This window comes from Spinacia oleracea, chromosome 6 (assembly GCF_020520425.1).
Source record: "Spinacia oleracea cultivar Varoflay chromosome 6, BTI_SOV_V1, whole genome shotgun sequence".
NCBI classification, from domain to species: Eukaryota; Viridiplantae; Streptophyta; class Magnoliopsida; order Caryophyllales; family Amaranthaceae; genus Spinacia; species Spinacia oleracea.
In genome coordinates this window covers 145,391,317-145,412,017 of record NC_079492.1, presented here as the reverse complement: position 1 = coordinate 145,412,017, position 20,701 = coordinate 145,391,317, and the positions used below count along the sequence as shown (strand labels likewise).

The 20,701-nt window shown below is 36.0% G+C and overlaps 1 protein-coding gene, 2 long non-coding RNA genes, 1 other non-coding gene and 1 pseudogene across 4 annotated transcripts; 4 read left to right on the top strand and 1 right to left on the bottom strand.

The window, feature by feature from the left end:
• Nucleotides 1-4,322: 4,322 nt before the first annotated feature.
• On the top strand, nt 4,323-7,274 carry LOC110794879 (uncharacterized). Its single transcript, XR_002535149.2, has 3 exons — nt 4,323-4,434; nt 4,524-4,619; nt 7,027-7,274. It is a non-coding gene; the product is annotated as an uncharacterized lncRNA (long non-coding RNA).
• Nucleotides 7,275-7,284: 10 nt separating this feature from the next.
• On the top strand, nt 7,285-7,369 carry LOC130464720 (uncharacterized; annotated as a pseudogene).
• A 269-nt stretch (nt 7,370-7,638) lies between these two features.
• On the top strand, nt 7,639-7,777 carry LOC130464734 (small nucleolar RNA snoR80). The gene has a single exon (XR_008925086.1). It is a non-coding gene; the product is annotated as a small nucleolar RNA snoR80 (small nucleolar RNA).
• Nucleotides 7,778-8,182: 405 nt separating this feature from the next.
• On the bottom strand, nt 8,183-10,124 carry LOC110794870 (transcription factor bHLH14). The gene has a single exon (XM_021999843.2). It carries the CDS (start codon nt 9,682-9,684, stop codon nt 8,437-8,439), a length of 1,248 nt encoding a protein of 415 aa, XP_021855535.2. The 5' UTR covers nt 9,685-10,124; the 3' UTR covers nt 8,183-8,436.
• A 5,526-nt stretch (nt 10,125-15,650) lies between these two features.
• On the top strand, nt 15,651-19,505 carry LOC130463967 (uncharacterized). Its single transcript, XR_008924233.1, has 3 exons — nt 15,651-15,825; nt 16,877-16,994; nt 19,420-19,505. It is a non-coding gene; the product is annotated as an uncharacterized lncRNA (long non-coding RNA).
• The last annotated feature ends 1,196 nt before the right edge of the window (nt 19,506-20,701 follow it).

The window sequence follows — 20,701 nt, the reverse complement described above, 5'->3', positions numbered from 1 at the left end:
ATACAAGAATTTGGGATTCTAAACTATTGTGTTTATTGAGAAATATTAACCAATAGAGCCTAGTCGATCACTTTCAAACCCCTGTACATTGATACCATTTAATTTGACAAATGACAAATTAATTTTAAACTAATTGAAGTATATTCTAGCTAGATTACAATTATGTTTATTGCGAATTATTAACCAAGAGCATAGTCGATCACTTTCAAACCCCTTGTACATTTGATACCACTTAATTTGACAAATGACAAACTAACATTAAACTAATTGACGTAAATTCCAGCTAAGCTACTAGCTAGATTACTATTGTGTTTTATTATGAATTACTAACCAAGAGCAGAGTCACTTTCAAACCTCATGTACATTTGATACCACTAAATTCATCTACAAATATGGAAATTCTTAGAACACGAAATTTGACAACTACTCCCTCCATTTCTATTTAAATTTTCAGTTTTCATAAATAACGTTCAATTCCCTTATAAGTGTTCACTTTTCATTTTTGGACATACACCTTTCCCACTTTTCTATACATTTTTCCCACTTTTCCACACACTTTTCCCACATTTCTATAAATCATTATTATTTTTTCTTACACATTCTACACTTTTCCCACTTTTCAATCCCACATCCCTTTTTATTTGTACTTTAAACATCAAACAATTATCTACTTTTGCATTTCCCTAAAAAAACACTCACAATCATTACCTCTTACACACAATTTAGTTTTATTAAAAACCGCGTAAATGTCCAAAGTGGATACATAAATAGGAACGGGGGGAGTAACATTAAACTGAATAACTGTTAAGATCTGACCCATGAAATATCACGTGTGAGAGTCCCACATTGATAAAAGACAAGAGAGTTAAACACTTAATAAGGCCAAAGGGCTACTCCCCTTATTGCCATATGGTTTTAAGGTGGAACCTCCTACGGTCTTGTTAAGTGGACTCTCTCTCATGGTGACGGGCGTGGCCCAGACCCGTATTTAACAATAACATAGGTTCTAGATTACTGTTCTGTTTATTGCGAATTATTAACCTAATAGCAGAGTCATTTTCAAGGAATTCAAACTCCCTCTACATTTGATATTTGATACCACTTAAAGAACAGTCTTGGAAATGGAGATACATCGTACATATTATGGTCTAGCAAAAATTGCAAAATAATTTTTCAAAACAATGCATGTACATTAGGCTAATACGGAGTACTCATCTTCTAGAAACTAGGTTAGGTTTTCTTTACTCTTATCTTCTAAAAATGATCTCAAACGAAATAATGATTTTTTAATCGGATTTTTCATGAAATACCCCTTAATTTTCACGAAATTCACCAAATGCCCCTCGACTTTCAGAAATTCACCAAATGCCCCTCACAAATGACTTAATACCCCAAATACCCTTACACTTAACGGACGTTAAGTCTCCATTAGCATGACTTTACTATTTTACCCTTATTTTGCTTTTGGGAGCCTTAACCTTTCCTTAACCTTTCCCTACCACTGCTGACTGCTCCTCTCTTAACTGCATCCTCAACTGCTCCTCTCTCTCCCGCCTTCTTCCTCATTCATCAACCTTAACTGCATCCAATTTTTCTTTTTCTTTTTTCTTCTATCTTCCCATTTCTTCTCATCTCCCCCGTTTCACTGGAGAACTCCATCGTAAAGCCGGAGTAGGTAAATCATAGCAAAACGTTCACAAATTCTCTATCTCGGAACCACCACAGATCCACCATCACCACCACCGCATTTAAATAGCCGCTCTATCTTCTCAATCTCCCGTGCTGCAACAACGACTCTGATGGAACCACACACCTCCATAACCAAATAACTAATGCCCAACTCCAAATCTTATTCTTACTCCCGAACCAGCAATCCACTAATCCCATCTGAAACCCATCTTCAATTATTCCTCAAAGCAAACATTTGAAACCCAAACCCAACATCAAACTTCTGGAAAACCCATCTTTAATCCCCCAATTTTCTTCAGAAATTAATTTATGATTCCTGGTGATTCCCGACTGGAGGCTCGGAAATGGGTTTAGCGGTGACAAGAGGAGTGAGGAAGACGGTGTATGGGCCGATCTTACCTATCGACGGTGGCGGATGCGGCGGCTTTGTTGGGTCTTTAGCGTTCACCATTTCCCGGTCTTACCTATTCACAATGGCGAGATGGTGGCTGATCTTACAATTGCTGAATCCCAATGTTCTACTTCTTATTTCACAAATCTGAACAACATTTGAACCAGGTTCATGTAAATTAAGATCTTTCAATCTTTTCAGTAGGGCTCTGTAAAATTTTTTCTTTTTTTTTTGGCTTTTGGTTCCTTGCACAGAGGTAGCTATGGATAAATGGGATTGAATCTACAGCTGGTGATTGTTTGTTTAGTAATTTGGACTAGAAGTTTATTTTTTGTTAGAGAAAGTTGATTCTTGTTTTGGTGATTGTTTTCTCTTCAAAGAGCACCTATTATCTATTTTTCTTAGATTTCGAGGCTCGTTAGAGACTATGTGGTTTGGTGACTGAAAACACCGAGTTTTCAGATTTCTTGAGAACAATTGCCGCAAAAAAATTTAGTTACTTTGATCAAGATCCTAACTCATGGGTCTTTACAGTCTTTTTTTGATATATAATTTGTTGCTTTTATTCCATTAATCGAAGTCACACCAACATTACAGTGATTGGTTTCATAAACCTTCCAGCAGTAAGATTTGCATTGGTGCTATTGAGGATGTATCATAAAGTAGCTTAAACTCTCTTTTAAGATCTATTGTATTTGGTTTGTAATTGAATGATCTGGGTTATTCTGTACATCAATATAAAACACTAATACTCTCTAGTCCCTATATATTATTGGCTAGCTTTCAATCAAGACAAAAAAAAAATGATATAGGTAATTGGGAGAGAAAGAGTTAGAACTTGGGCATAAACCATATAGGCGGAGAAATTTGGGCATAAATAATTGCATCAAAATTTTTCTTTAAAAATATAAGTATTTGGTGAAATATTTTTCAACAAAGGGGTATTTGGTGAAATTAGTATTAAAATAGGGGTATTTGGTGAATTTGAAAGTTGGCTAACGGAGCACTAACGGCGCGTCATTAGTAAGGGTAGTTTGGGTATTATATTAAAGGTGAGGGGCATTTGGTGAATTTCTGAAAGTCGAGGGGCATTTGGTGAATTTCGTGAAAATTGAGGGGTATTTCATGAAAAATCCGTTTTTTAATTTGTAAGTAGTTTGACTCTTCTTCACATATACCAATAATACCATGAATTGATTAACTAATCACACGTACAAAGACATAACTTTATCACGATCAAGAGCATACCACTAAAGAGAAAAAAAAGTAGTATCATGATATTTCATTAGTAAGACTTGAAATCTTGTGGTTAATATTGAGGATCTGTGTATGATAGTTTACCGGCTCATATCCTTTATCCCCAATTGTAACACAATTTGCATTGCTCTTATGACCATTTCACGCCAAAAAAAAACACCAACTTTACATAACTAATTAATTAAGCAGCAATAAATTAAGGTCATCGATCAATAATGCAGCCTCTCACGAATAGCATTAGTCAAGCCTTCTTGAGTACTAATTATCTCATCAGGATAAGATGGCAACGTAGCAATAACATTCTGAAACACAACCTCATTGACATTTGATATTGTTGCGTAGCAAATTTCCAGACGCAATTCTTTCAGCACATTCATTAATCTTGCTTCCGGGTGATCCAAACCCGATGTTTGAACCCGGATTACCACTTGCTTACCTATCGGTTTCACGTCTACCTCAACTTCCACCGCCCAAAAACTAGTTTTCACATGAGGAAGATGATGCTGACCATGCATACGTGGCGTAGTATTATTAGTACTACTAAAGGAACAGCTGAGGGCATAATAGTAAAATAACTTTTCGTGTCCCCCTGCGAATTGACGAAATTACCCCCTAAGTAAACCCCCCAGCCTTTCACTCTCGCACATACCTCTCTTTCTCTCTCCTAGGTCTTCGGCGTCCCTCAACCTCCCTCCCGTTTTCTCTCTCCTTCCTCTTCATCTTCTTCGATCTTCTTCCACTAATCCTCTTCCACCAAACCCCGTCCTCCATTCCAAACCCTAAATATTTTGTGTTTCTTTCACCGCACACGCAGACTCTCTCTCCTCCGCCTCTCGCCTTCGCCACCGCCATCACCATCAACGTCTGATCTTTTGGAGATCCGGGTGAGATAACTCGCCACTTTTCAGTTCTATTCTCTTCTCAAAGATTCGGTAAATTGGGATTAAAACTTATGTTCTTATTCGTTTGATCTTTGTGTTATTGAGGTTTTTTAATCATCAATTGGTTGAGATGGAGATGGAGAAGGAGGCGGCATCGGTCGGCCCTTTTCACGTTGAATCTCTTCAAAAATCAAAACCCTCATCATCATCTAACCAGTTAAGTTTCCCAATTTTTTGTTTTCGATTAATTAGGGTTTCTATTTTGCTTTACTTATGTCAATTTCGTGTAATTTTTTATTAACCAGAAGGAGGCGGCATCGGTCGATTAATTAGGGTTTCAAAACCCTCACGTTGATTTTTTTTGAGTGAAGTTCTTACTGAGGCGATGGCTTCTTCATCAGGTATGAAACTATGAATATCCTCTTACCATTTTGTTTAATTGCTAATTTGATTGAAAAATACAATCTTTTGTCAATCAATTGAAAAAAAAAACATTCTTATTTCTAATTCTTCATGTATTTGGTTCATTTTCTCATCTGGGTATGTCTTAAAAAAAACGCCAATTACTTTGAGTTTTGGATCGTGATAGACTACAATTGTAGTTTATTAGTTGGTAATAAAAACAATAAGATTATCAAGCCAAAAAAATACAATTCTCAAATAAATGTTAAAAATCAATAAGATTATCAAGCCAAAAAATTCACTGACACCCAAGACCAAGGAATTCAAAATTAACTAAAACAAAAGTATATATCACCACACCACACCACCGGTAGCGAAACGACGACGAAAACCCCAATAGGTGCAGATACCTGATATGCATGTCGTATTTAAATGGGTAGTGATCCAAGAGTCGTCTTAATCGAATTCGAGATTTGTCGATATAAACCCCACATGAACTCCAACAACATGGATAAGTTAATTGGACGGTTCCAATAGCCGGCGCCTCAGCGGAAAGTCTTATGTGCAAGGGTGATAAAATTATGGAGGGAGAGATAATCAGGACATAGTTGATGATTTGAGTCTCTTGAGATGAAACAACGGGAGGAGAGAAAGGTGGGGATTATTGTCTCCATTTTCACTTATATCTCCTTCGTTGATGTTGGTGGTGTTGTTGTTAATGCCAAATAAGAGAATGGAGTTTACTGTTTAGGTTTTGATAGATAAGAGCCTTTTACTCTTTTAGTGGTCTTTGATTACTTATGATTGTCTTAGATTAAAGGTCTTACTACCCTTACGAGTTACGACCTTTAGGCTTCCCTATTTTCAGGTGAGCGGGTCAAATCGTATTTTAGACTACATGCTCTATGACTTTAATTAAGAAAAAATAATAAAAGTAATTTGGTTAAGTAATATGTTTAAGGTTATAATAATATTAGAGATTTAAATATTGTAATAATATTGATAATTTAATGTGTAATTTTGGAGTTTTATGATAGAAGAAAATGAAGATAAAGTTATGCAAGATCGAATGTTGAGATGGAAGGTTAAAAAATGACAACAAGGACAATCACTCACCCCGTAACAAAAAGGACGCGAAAATGCCAAAAGAAGAACCAATTATGCGCGTAAGTATCACGTAGTACATTGTTTAAAGGGTATGATTATTACTCCGTACATTGTTTGATTTCTTTACTTTAGTATTACAATTTATATTTTCGTATGGCCATGAGTATTAAATTGTATTTTGTTCTTAAATAGAGATGATGTCTAATTTTTCCTTAGACGAACTTTACGAACATTTTTTCTTGCCTTATAATTATTTTATATAATTTTTTATTACCAACTTAATTGATTAAATTTTGTGAAACATACTTTCTTATTCAACTGTGTGAGATGTTTTCATTTAATGCTTTATAGTGGTTATTAAACTGAAATAGGCCAGCAGAATAATCAGTGGAAAAAAAAATTGAATTTATAGATGGATTTTTGAGATGTAAAATCAGTAGTACTTGAATATCATTTTCATTTGAAACGCCGATTAGAAAGCCTTGATTTTGAAGGAATTTATTAAAAGAAGAACAAGAAAAAATGATAAGTAACGAGAAAGAAGAATGTTATTAATCTATTAGAATGATTATCCAACCACTTTGAATTTATGTATATCAGGTAAAGGTGCTGCATACAACGTTTATTCTGCTTCAGCAACACTGCAGCTGGCATGCAGTTAATATAAACAGAAAGTAGTCTAAATACCAACATACCAGCATTCAACTTATGATAATTGTGATATTATCCTTATTAGGTCAACATATACATGTATAGAAATAGGTGAAGTACTAGCATTGCAACGCCACTCATATGGAATAAGAAAAACAACAGAGGAAGGAGATGCCTAATATAACCAGAATAAAAACAAAATATTTATATATTTAGACCCATAAAATGACCTAGAAAAAATTGATGAAATGTATTCTCTATCCCTTAACACTAAAGTCTATAGCAGATTAGCAGCAGTTCATATACATATACTTGCGTTTCAGAGTTCAGATTAGAGTTGATTGTCTGATACAAATGAATATGATACGATTTGAGATCCCATACAACGTCTTAAGAGCTGGTAGAAGTGTCAAACAACAAACTTTTTTAGGCTTCTGATTCACAGATACTCTGAAGGCATCTTTCGAAATTCCAACAACTATTGGTAGTGACCAAGGATTCCACTCAATAGCTTGATTGAGTTTGTAGTTCACATTTGTGACGTTTTGTTGATTGGGGTATTAGTTTTATGCATCCATTTATGCTAATTATACATAATTTCTTTCTTTTTATTTCTTTACTTATTTGTTTTCTATGTTTGAATAACAGCACCGCCAGTGCAGAAACCGTGAGAAGTACAATCAGGAGGCTCGGGGAGCAGAAGGAGAGTTAGATCTTTCATGTGTACTACACCAAAGTGAGTTGCGATCGGTTCGTTCCTCGGGCCGTGCTCATGGACCCGATAACTTAGTGTGGACTAGAGTTTCTGACCTTTGGAACTCTGAGTAAACCTTTGAAAAACTATTGTTTCAGCTTTATTTTTCCTCAAAAATTATGTTTTTATGTGACTAATTTGTGGGTTGATTAGAGTTGATGATGATAATTTACCTTATCTTAGAGGATTTCAGTGAGATCAATGATCTTGATCTGATTGTTAAACACACTGAAGCTCTTATATCTCTCTTTCATAGTTATTCCAACTATGATAGCGTTGCGGAATGTTGGTTGTTTACATGCATGTGCATGAAGTATATTGTTTCTTGCTATGACGAGATAAAGAACACGGGAGTGTTCTGTAGGTCGATCTATTGGTCTTGCCGCGCGTGAGCCTTTCAAATAGACGACTTCTCCTACTACCGAGAATTACTTTGTTAAATACACTAATATCATATTTACTTTAATTCATTGTATATAGATGTGAATGTTAGGTTGCATCCAAATACCAATTCCGTAGGAGAAAATATGTTCCTTATGGTGTAATGGCTGTGATGCTAGATAAATTTATAGGAATGTGGTTTATCTTAATCAGTGACTTTGTTTCTTTTGTGTCATATGATCATGGAAAGGCTTTTATACATATCAATTCATAGTTTATTCTTTGCTATTTGTGTTGTGATGAAATCTAAGGCGTTGGGTAGCAACTCTGATCTTTTTGGTTGAAGACATCCAACTTGGTTGTGGTTCTGAGCAGATTTTCTGACATGATAACTCCGTCTTTGGGCAGTTTAGGGCAGGTCATAACTGGGCGAAAGATAATTATACTGAAGGTGTTGTAATAGCATAAATTTTTAATACACTCGCACGCATCGCGTGCATATAAGACTAGTCTTCTAGAAACTAGGTTAGGTTTTCTTTACTCTTATCTTCTAAAAATGATCTCAAACAAAACAATGATTTTTTTAATTTGTAAGTAGTTTGACTCTTCTTCACATATACCAATAATACCATGAATTGATTAACTAATCACACGTACAAAGACATAACTTTATCACAATCAAGAGCATACCACTAAAGAGAAAAAAAAAGAAGTAGTATCATGATATTTCACTAGTAAGACTTGAAATCTTGTGGTTAATATTGAGAATCTGTGTATGATAGTTTACCGGCTCATATCCTTTATCCCCAATTGTAACACAGTTTGCATTGCTCTTATGACCATTTCACGCCAAAAAAAAAACAAAAAAAAACACCAACTTTACATAACTAATTAATTAAGCAGCAATAAATTAAGGTCATCGATCAATAATGCAGCCTCTCACGAATAGCATTAGTCAAGCCTTCTTGAGTACTAATTATCTCATCAGGATAAGATGGCAACGTAGCAATAACATTCTGAAACACAACCTCATTGACATTTGATATTGTTGCGTAGCAAATTTCCAGACGCAATTCTTTCAGCACATTCATTAATCTTGCTTCCGGGTGATCCAAACCCGATGTTTGAACCCGGATTACCACTTGCTTACCTATCGGTTTCACGTCTACCTCAACTTCCACCGCCCAAACACTAGTTTTCACATGAGGAAGATGATGCTGACCATGCATACGTGGCGTAGTATTATTAGTACTACTAAGAGTAGTACTAACTGCAGTAATATTTTTGGCTGATTGAAGTCCTCTGATTTGTTCTTCCAATTCTTGTACTGAAGTTTTAAGCTCGTTGATGTATGTGACTGCATCAGAAAGAAGTGACGCTTTGTCCATCTTTGAGACGTAGGGAACTACTGCGCGTAGCGCGTAAAAACGCTGGTTGAGCTTGTCTCTCCTCTGCCTCTCTGCCTCTACATGGTTGCTACGCTGCATTGTGCCTGCAGGTGCGCCTGCACCTGCAGGCGCACCTGCAGAAGCTCTGATGCCACTTTTGCTGCAGGAAATATTACTATTACTATTACTATTACTATTACAATTATCATTACCATTACCATTAAATATTAAGCGGGTGAGCTCAATTAAGCTCCTATCTTCGTTGATCTCATCCAAGGATCCAACTTCAATAACTTCACCTGAGGCAACAACAGGTATGAACACCAGAGTACGAACATTGTGCAATAAAGCTTCCTTCGCCCGTTCACACCCTGAAGAGTAGCCAATTAGCCACAAATAGGTGCCTGAACTCATGGCTTTCCCTATTAACATATCCTTTTCCTCAATCTCTAGGACTTTGCTTAACGACACGGCGTAAAACCATTCAGACATAACTCTCTCCCCAAGCTCTTCCATGCCCTCATTGTGTTTCGAAACTACATTGCTCCTAACGGAGCTTTTCAAATAACCATCTGAACACACCAACACAGGGCGGCTCGCCGCCATCGTCATGGTGTTCTTAGCATTAGATGTCAATTGCCAAGATATTGCATACAACAACCCTGGCTTACTCTCTACTATAGTTTGGAGGCGTTGTTTAAGGGATAATGATGTGAAGTTTGGTGGTGGATTAGGATTAATGAGCCAATCAGGTGAGGTGGAGGGTGATCTAGTTTGCACCATAGTCTTAATATTATGATTATAATTAAATACTAATAATTATATATGATGGAAATTATATGTGGAGAATTATATTGAAGTTAATTATCAAATGGAACTACTCTTAAATAATGATGACATATATTTGGATCCAAGATGCATAGCCTGTGAAAGTGTTGGCATCCTTGAATTTTCCAATCATAATAATAGTGTGAACCTTCTTGTCTTCACACTTTTGAGTGTGAATTTTCTTGTCTTCACACTTTTGACAAAGATACATACAAGAAATTTTACTATTAACGACGGGATTTCCTGTCGTGAACCCGTCATAAAAGGGGGCCGTCGTTAATAGAAAATTCCGTCGTAAAAGACATTTGCGACGGTTATTCCCGTCATTGTTTGGTTGTTAGCCCCGTCGTAAAAGGCTTTTGCGACGGGATTTTTGACCCGTCGTAATTAGGTTGTCGTTAAAGATACAAATTCTTGTAGTGATATATAATCGACTAAATATAGTGACAATATATTAAAGTTGAGAATTAATTATTATTATATTGAAGTCATTGCGTACGTCCATGCATGCTCATGTGTCCAATGACTATATTATCACAAAGTCCTTATCATACATGTTGTCATTGTATCACTCTACAATAGGGAATGTCTATTGGTCCCAACCAATAATAGCCCCATGCATTATATATGTACTATCTACGTATTTATTAATAAATTAATTTTCACAAAATTCCAATTCATGTATAGTTTTGTATCAGTCTATCAGACAAGTATTGTTAAATGGGTCGGAATGTTGGGCATTTATGACAAATGGAGAAGACGTGTGTATGTATTTTTATTTTAAGGTAAGATGAAGTATCCTTGCAAGAAGCGGTGCATGAGACCGTCAGAATAAAACCCCCGTTGCAAAGGTGGAAAGATGGTATCTAAGTATCTAACTGCTTGGGTCAACTCATGATTCTCTGTAAAGGCGTGTTGTTCAGTTGTTTGTGTGGGAACGTCACCTTGAAGGATATATTTAGAGACGAAGATATTAAGAGGAAAGTTATCGGGTACCCTTTGCTCCATATAGTTTTTTTTTTTGTGTTAGCACCCGGTTCACCCTTAGGGCTAATCCAGATTCGGGGCGAGTTCTGGGTGGATAGGTTCCAGTCCCCTCCCAATTGTTGTTGCGGGGGATCGAACATGAGTTCTCCCTACCAAATTCATCCCCAGTCACCACTGAACCAATTCAACAGGCAATTGGCTGCTCCATATAGTTTTTGGATGACTATCACACCCACCTTTTAAAACAATAATCAATATCCTTTTGTCTTAATATTTGTTCGAATTGATGTGTTTGATCCACATAAACTACAAGGGTAGCAGTGTCAGAAGGAAGGTTTATTATGCTGCTATTGTTTGTATCATATGGAAAAAACAATGAATGATGCTCTCTAGAACCTTAATTAAGGTGTACCGAACCAGCAAAACAGTAAAAGATATACAAGTTTTAGTCAAAAATAGAGTTGTACAGCTTATAAGGAGGAATGTAAAGCAGGCTGATTTAGCTTGGCTTTAAATCTTGCAACTATGCTTAATGTGTCCTTTAGTAGTTTAGTATAGTTAGGCCTATTTTTGAGGTTGTGTACCTCTGTTTGTTTTGCTTTCCCTTAAGGGAGGAGGTCCTTCTAGAGGGTTGTCTTCCCTAAGGTGACAGCTAGATAATAATACAATTTTGATAGACACTACAAAAATTTATATCTTTAACGACAACCTAATTACGACGGGTCAAAAATCCCGTTGCAAAAGTCTTTTGCGACGGGGCTAACAATCAAACAAAGACGGGAATAACAGTCGCAAATGTCTTTTATGACGGGTTAACGACGGGACTTTCCATTAACGACGACCCCCTTTTATGACGGGTTGGTGACAAAAAATCCCGTCATTAATCAACAATTATTGGTATTTAGCGATGAGATTTTCCGTCGTTAATGGTACAATTTTTTGTAGTGAGAGTAGTACAATTTCTTTGCTTGGTTTTAAAAATATTTGTTCAAATTAAGTGTAAATATTATTATGAAAGGGAGTAGCAAATAAATTTAGGACAAGTTTTGATCAAATCTATTGTTAAACATGCGTTATTTGCTTATGTGAACAGTGAACCTAGCTACTTCAGATATGATAATGAAATTGCTGGTTAACATAACTTGTAGTGAAAGAAGTGGTCAAACAGTGCATGGAATTTAAAAACGTGAAATGCATATCAGCCTTTCAAATTTCTATTTGATAGCCTGTTATTGTTGAAATTTTGAAAGCTTGAATTTAGGGGACAATTTTATGAATACGTGAAATACTCAATTTTGAAAGCTATTTTCTTTTGCGTGGTACGGAAGACTCAATTAAATGGCACCTCATTAAGAAATAGGAAGAGCAACAGGATTAGGCCAGGAAGGATGCAGCCTGACAAATTTGTGTTAAGATTCTCTACGTTAAATTGTGTAAAATTCAGTGAATTAACACTACAAAAATTTATATCTTTTATGAAAACCTAATAACTACGGATAAAAATCTCGTCGTAAAAGGGTTTTTGCGACGGGGATAACAACCCAATAAAGACGGAAACAACCGTCGCAAATGTCTTTTACGACGGGTTAATGACGGGATTTTCCATTAACGACGGCCCCCTTTTATGACGGGTTCGCGACGGAAAATCCCGTCGTTAATCAACAATTATTGGCCTTTAGCGACGGGATTTCCCGTCGTTAATAGTACAATTTCTTGTAGTGTAAAGTGTAATCCATTGATAATATTGATAGGTTGTTATAACGTTAAGCCTAATTGTATTAGTAAATCTAATGTGACTAAAAGTCTATTTTAATTAATATCCTAAGAGAATTTTACTCCCTATCGCAACCTTGCAGCATATGGGGAGGAGGTCATACGCTAATCTTGTTTCTAAAATCCAAATATAATTGTCGCGGAAAACCTTTCATGAAAATATTTGCGAATTGATATAGTGAAGGAACGTGGAGCGTGCACCTACACTTGGCCCAACATAATGAGTGACATAAATTGCACTGACATTATCACAGTAAACAATGGTGGCCTTACGTAAATGACAATGTAGCTCAAGAAAGAGATTACGAAACCAGCATGCCTCTACAACAACATTTGTAACACATATTCTTCTTCTGCACTAGATATGGACAATGCATGTTGTCGCTTGGCAAACCAAGAAATTAAATTGTCTCACATAAAATAACAATATATATCCCGAAGTCGATCGGCCGGTGTCCAAACGGGTGGTTGTAGGGTGTCCAGGCGGGTGTCTGGAGTCTAGACTCCCACCCCAATCCGCATCTGTAAAATTTTAATATCTTAAGAGGATTTTACTCTCTATCACTCTCTATGTATTTAGGAAAATTTACCAAATACAACTCAATAAAATTGCACCTTTGTCAATTAAAATCTCAAACTTTCAAATTTGTAAATTACAGAGTGCAACTTAATTTAAACTTGTATCTATACTTTAAGGAAAATTTGCCAATACAACTAAATAAAGTTGTCTCTTTGCAATCCAAAATGATGTTGGTCTATGGGAATCCTACCCAAGAACTGTCTCAGATAAGCTTGTAACTTCATTCAAACAACGTTTTAAATCACCCTATCCCTCACCTAGGTCAATAGACCTCTCCTTCCTTCCTTCTTTTGTTTCCGTTCAAGAACAACACAATCTAGTTCTCCCCTACTCTGACGAGGAGATAAAAAATGTGTTCTTTGATATGAATCATGCATGATAAATCACCAGGTTCAGATGGTTTCGACCCTAAATTCTTTCAAGTTTACTGGCCCATAGTCGAGAAAGAAGTTATTTCAGCAATACAAGGATTTTTCTATCATGGAAAAATTCCAAAATTTCTCAATCATACAATCATTGCTCTTATCCCCAAGAATGATAACCCGAAAAATCCTAATCATTTTAGACCACTAAGTCTGTGCAACACTATTTACAAGGCTATTGCTAAACTACTTGTGGCTAGGCTAAATCCGATTCTTCAAAATCATATAAGCTCGTTTCAGAATGCTTTCACCCCAGAAAGATCTATTCATGATAACCTACTTATTGTGCAAGAAGTTCTTAATACATTCCAAAATTCCAAATCCAAAATAGGTTGGTGTGCACTCAAACTTGATATGGAAAAATCCTATGATAGGGTTGAATGGGACTTTCTCTGGGCAACCTTAGAGGCTTTCGATTTTCCCCCTTAATGGATATAAAGCATGCATCACAACGGTTTCCTACTCTTTAAAAATTAATGGTGCTACTACAGAACATTTCTCCCCTTCACGGGGATACGTCAGGGAGGCCCTCTCTCACCTTATCTTTTCATTCTGTGTATAGAGGTATTCATTTTTATACTTAACTTAAAAACCACGAATCCGACAAATGGGGTGGGATCAAAGTTTCTCCTTGCACACCAAAAATTTCTTGCCTCCTGCAGATGATAGCCTCCTCTTCTGCAAAGTCACAAACTCTGCATGCCAAACCCTAAGGAATACTATTAATGATTTCTGTTCGCTTTCTGGGAAACTTGTTGATTTTTACAAGTCATCTATTGTTTGTTCAAAACTTGTGTCCAATCATAGAAAGGATAATTTAGCAAATATTTTCTCTATGACAAGTCCATGTCACTGGGGAGATATCTTGGAATCTCTTTATCATCATACAAACCTAGTAGACGAGATTTTGCTACTATTCTGCAGAAAAATGAAAGCAGAACTAACGCCTGGCATGCTAATTATCTCTCCAAAGCAGGGAGAGTTGTTCTAGTCCAGAGTAATCTTGAAGCTCTCCCGGCTTATGTATGCTCCTCTTTTTTATTGCCTCAAGACTTGTCAATGTACAACTAGATTCGGCCCATAGAAACTTCTTCTGGAAACAAACTTTCCAGTCAAACTCTACTCCTCTTATTTCTTGGGTCACTATTTGTAAGCCTAAATATTTGGGTGGTTTAGGGCTACGGAAAACAAGACCTCAGAATAGGGCTTTTCTAGATAAACTAGGTTGGAAAATTCTCCAAAGTAGTAACAGTCTTTGGGTTTCAATTATTAGAAAGAAATATCTTTCCAACGCTTCCTTTTTTGATTGTAAACCAAATCATCAACATTCTCAGATTTGGCACGATATCTTAAAGCAACGAGATATTCTTAGGAAGGTAATCCGATGGAAAATTGGGAATGGAAATTCTATCAACTTCTGGCTTGATAATTGGGCGATCAAACTGACCTCCTGTCTTTTCTTAACAATAACATTAATAATGTTGATACGAACCTTGTTGTTTCTGATTTTATCCTTCACTCCAAATAGTGGGATATTCTCAAACTCCTCACTGTTATACCCCAGAAGTAGGTTCAAAAAATTCAGGGATTTCCAATCCCTATCCTCGACATAAGCGGTACCCCAATCTGAGGACCCACGACGTTAAGGGATTTCTCGGTTAAATCAACAACCTGGTTAGCCCATGATATCCCTGGCAGTCATCCCTAATGGGAGTATCGATCACTACTACAAAAATGGGAAAAGAGACCCTTTAGAAAAGACCCGTTGGTCGACGTAAAGGGTCTCTTTAATTTAAGAGATCTAATATTATAGATAACGGCTCTCTTATGAGTTAAATGGCCCATTAAAATTAGAGGGGTGAAAAATAAAAGACCTGTTATCTGATTTAACGGGTCTCTAGCGTATAAAAGGGGCCATTTAAATGCCGTGCAAAATAAAATAAAAGAAGCAATAAACCCTTTATTTACTTAACGGGTCTCTTATGTATCAAGGGACCCACCACTTCTCGTAAAAAATAATTGGAAAATAGCAAAAGAGCCGTCATTTAACATAACGGGTCTCTATTTTCATTCATTTCCTGGCGCCAAGACTTTCGCAAAACCCAATTTCACCCTAGGTTTTTCTTTTCCCTCTTTCTTCATCCCTGGACATACAACCCCTAGGTTTTTTCTTTGCCTCTTTCTTCTTCCCTGGACATACAACCTAAGGCAACCATCGACGAATTCATTGACGAACTCACCACTACCAACGGCTAATCGGAGAACTAAGTTACGATTGGCGACTTCACTCCCACTGGCGACCTCGACACAATCGCTAGCAAACTACAAATTTAGGTTTTTGTTCTCATCACTCTCTTCTTCTCTTTAATTATTTGTTTCAAATTTCTGAATTTCGTGTGGTTTTCGGTTTTGGAATTCGATTTGTAATTTCTGCTACAATTTAGGGTTTTTTTTCCTGAAATTGTTTTCCCCTCTGAATTTCTGAAATTTCAATTGATGCGATTTTGTGTTTAGATGTTCATGTAATAGCTTGTTTGAAATTTCTGAATTTCGTGTGGTTTTCGGTTTCAATTTGTAATTTCTGCTACAAGTTAGGTTTTTTTCCTGAAATTGTTTTTCCCCAAAAATTTGATATTTCAATTGTTGCGATTTGTAATTTTAATTTTGGGGTTAGGTTTTCCAGTTTCATGGGAAAGTGTTTCGCCATGGTTTGTTGGAATACTGCCTTTCTAGAGTTTCTTGGCATGAGTGAGACACTGAATATGTTTGATCTTTCAAAACCTCCACAACATATTTATGGTATCCAGATTTGGGTGTTTATTATTTTGTAGTTTGAAGTGTCAAGTATCAAGGCACACCTATGTTTGAGTATCATGTATCGAACAAGGGAACCCACTATTTTGCATCTAGATGGATACAAATCTGAGTAAATATATGATGTAGACACTGGAAATGTCGAGTCCAATAGTCTAGTAACATAACAGAAGATGGGCTTTGACTCCCCCTTTCCAAAATAGAACCCTCGTAGATTCGCACATCTTCTTGTCATCAAATTGTTTCAAAGTGATGCATACATAGCCACCCTCGACTCAACTGGATTTAATTGAATAATATTTAAGTGTAAAGGGTAAAGCTAATTTATTCTTGTCCATCCCCTTTCGTCATATTTTACTTAATGTTCGCTCTAATAACTCGTTGTTTCTGACTGAAAGTAGTTTTAGAGATGATAATGTTGTTGAAGTCCAGACCCCAGAGTGGTACTTTTGTTCCTGCTCACTATTAAGTAGATATTTTATTTTATTTTGCCTAGATATAAGTTATATCTTATTTTTGCTCACTTTGGTAAGTTCATAATTTGAAACATGTCCTATTTGCCTCTTCACAGGTGTTTAATAGATACAATGGTGTGATTGATGGAGTCCAGTTCTCATCACATGACCCTGTAGGTGGCCTACTAGCTAGATCTACCCATTGATCCATCTGCTGGTATTCGTTGTGCAGAGGTATTGCTTGAAATTTTCCTATGCTTCTATGAGATGATTGGATCTTTATCACATCAATATCTTTCATTTGTATGAAGTGTTAAAACAATTCAAAAATTGTTTTATTTGTTCTTTTCTTGCTGATATATAATGGTATGTGCACAAGCTCCGCTACATCTGCTTGATATGTAGCTATACTTTCATATGTGGTTGTGTGTGTATAGTAAGCTGCTAAATTGCTTATGTCAAGTTCTGAATCCGTGCTTCATTACTTTGAATGAATATTTTCAATCTTTCTCCATTTGACCAGTTAGTGAAAGGTTCTGAGATGTCCATTTATTTCTCCATTTAACCAGTTTAGTGAAAGGTTAATTGTGAGATTTATAGAATCATATCATTGAGAATACTAATCCAAAGATACTGCAGCTGTACCACTAGTAATGGGCATATAAATAACCAGTTATTTAAAAAAGTAGTAGTAACTGACACAAATAATGCCTGTTACAATTCCAAATAGATTAATTTTCTCAGTTTCAGTTTTAAGCTTTTAGCAATTACAGTTCTGAATGAGTTTCAAGATATGTTAGGCATTCAGATACTCTCCCGATTTTCCTGATTGTTCTAATTGTTGGTTCAAATCCTTCATTTCTACAATTTTTTGTTGGTATTCGCTTTTAATATTTCGATGTTCATAGATAATTTTGATCATTTAGAAATTTAATTTGAACAACCGTGTCTGATCCTAAATTTCTTTCATGGTTAATTCTGTTATTGTTTGCCATAATTCTTGGAAATATGATATATGGAAGTAATCAAATTGGAGTATACTTTCTTTGTATTACAGTGGCAGTCTCGTAGTGGTACTATATTGTGTAGGTGTGCTATTAATATGAGGGAATGTGGGTGAGTGTGGGTGTATCAAGGTGTTTGAATGTGTTTGGGGATGATGAGGATCTTTTTGGCTGGATTACTATTGGCAGGGGGCTGAATTATGTTGTGCAGGTGAGTGTTCATTTAAGGGAGGGAGTGTGCAGGTAGTTCTTAGGTTGTCGGGCTTGTTGGTTTGGTTGTGTGTGTGTGGTAGGGTCGGATTATAGTTTAGTTTTTGAGCTACTAGTCTTATATAGGGTATATCTGGTTCAAGTCACAACTTTAGTTAAGTGTCAAGATTTTCAGCTGACATATAAACCATTTTCTTAGTTGAGCTTTGCCTAAACCAGTTGGTACGAGTAGGATTTCTTCTAGATCCAAGAATCGTGTTTTAAGCACCAAGCCAAATCCTTTGCTTGCTGAAAATTTATATCATTCATCCCCTCAAGTGCCGAACACGTATGAAAAGCTTGTACGAACTGAAATTTTGTCTGGGCCTATCATCCTAAGCTCAAATTCAATATTGAAAGAAAGCACTAATAACAGACTGCCCCCACCTTTAACTGAGAGTATTTTAGCGCAGCAGCTTAAGCCTGAGATCGCATCAAGTAGCAAAAAACTCAATTTACTATTCTTTTCTGGTCCTTTGACTAGCAAGCCCTTGTCAAAAGCCTTCAATATCAACTTGAGTTCCAGTATGTGAGGAGTTTTGTTCAATAGAAAATACCAGAGCCAATGTTAAGTGAACAATATTATTGTGCTACGAAGACCCAAGCAACTTAATTATAGAGGTTATACGGTCAGTCTTCTGAACTCTGCTCTGTATTTGTTTGGTGTTCGTTTACACTTATCTATCTGTAGTACATGCAACCTGTGTTACTGAGAGGCGATTTCATGTTTTCCAGAATATGAGATTAGATCTATTTTTTTCCATTCTTTTGGGTTATATTTGGTTAGTTTAAGGATATTGATTTCAAGATATGAAGCTTATAAACTCAGTTTGCTACCATCTCCTAATTTACAATGCCACACTAGAAATAGCAGTTAACTGCTACATAAAATCATTACTTGCAACTGGCATGACCTCAGTACATTAATTATTGAACAGTTATTAACATTATTAATTTATTATATTTACTTGTACAGAAGGAATAACGGGGCTTTTGTGATAGAGGGGATTGGATGGACTTTGTTGCCAATAGGTTGAGCAAAGGAGCCGAAGCTTTTGAAATGTGTATTGGTGGCAACATGAGCTCTCTATCAAACTTCCTTTTTTTTGTGTTCTTTTATCAGAAGGCATGTTTAAACGTGTCATAGATTAACTACAACATTTTTTCCGTATAAGCTCGGATTTTCTCCGTCAAAGTTCCTGATGGTAACACCTTTAGTTTGCTGCACCTTCTAGAAAGGTAGACATATATTGTGAATAGATGTATGCTTGAGTGTATTGCACTAACTTGCCAGAAAACTGCTTTGATGGTTTCTTACTTTCTTTTAACTAATAATGTGTAATTCTGCTTCGAGACATCCAACTGATATTACTTGTTTTCTAAATTTAATTTCGTTGTTAATGCAGGTTTGTTTCTTGTTGAAGGTAAGGTGTAAGGGAAGTTCACATTTGGAAACCAGCCAAACAGTGTTGGAGGAGAACATATGCTTGTGTCCGCATTGGCTAATAATTAGTATTGTCAATTTGTTGATGCTTGTCACAATTATGTAAACTTTTGAGCCTTATTTTATTTTGTTATTTTTATATTTTTGAAGATTACAATTGATGTAAAGTGGGAAATAATTTATTGGGTAATTGTAAGAATTAGTTTGAAATTAAAAATTTGGTTAAATGCTGATTTTTTATGCCGAAAAATGGTCGTTTATGCTATTTTTTTTTTTAATAAAAGTTAATGAAAAGAGACCCGTTAGGTATAAAAAGGGCTCTCTCGAGTATAATAATAAAATATAGTAAAATATTCTAAGAGACCCTCTATCTAACATATGGGTCTGAATTTGTTAATTATAATAATATTAAAAAATTCAAAGAGACCCTTTATCTTACATATGGGGTCTGAGTTTGATGGAAAAAATATTATTTAAAAATTCAAAGAGACCCCCTAGGTTAAATATTAGGTCTGAATATTTTTGCAAACATACCCCATATCTCTAATAAGGGGTCTCTTCTTCTTCTACATTATTTTTTACATGGTTAACGTAACATACCCCTTTTCTTAAATAACGGGTCTCTTGTTTTTAACAAACAGACCCCCTCTAGATGAGGGGTCTCTTTTATAAAGAGACCCCCCTATCTAGAGACCCCCTTAAATGGGGTCTCTTAGGCCATTTTGAACGGGTCTCTTTGCCTATTTTTGTAGTAGTGGATGGATTTTGAAGCTTGATCTCCCACCAAAAATTCAGATTTTCCTATGGCAAATCTTCCACGAAAGTATCTCTATTAGAGATACTCTTTTCAAAAGAAATATTCCGCCTTTCAATGTCTGTCCTCTTTGTGACACTTACATTGAAAACATTAATCACCTCTTTATTCAGTGTCCTACTGCGAAACATGTCTGGACACTTGACCATACTAAAAGGTCGGTGGTTAGTATTTTCTAACCCTTACTATGACTTATTTGGTACTATTCGCTATCTAAAATGCTACCAAACAACTATTTGCAAGTTTCTTTTCATCATTTGGGCTCTTTGGAAAGAGAGAACGACTGCATTTTCAACAATGGTATTTTTAATGCTTTTAGAGTCTTCTTTAAAGCCATTGTATCCTTCAAAGAATGGCAGTTTTGAACTAAAATCGACATGCATCAACTTAAGGGTACCCCTCTCACTTCACTGACTCACACAAATGTTAC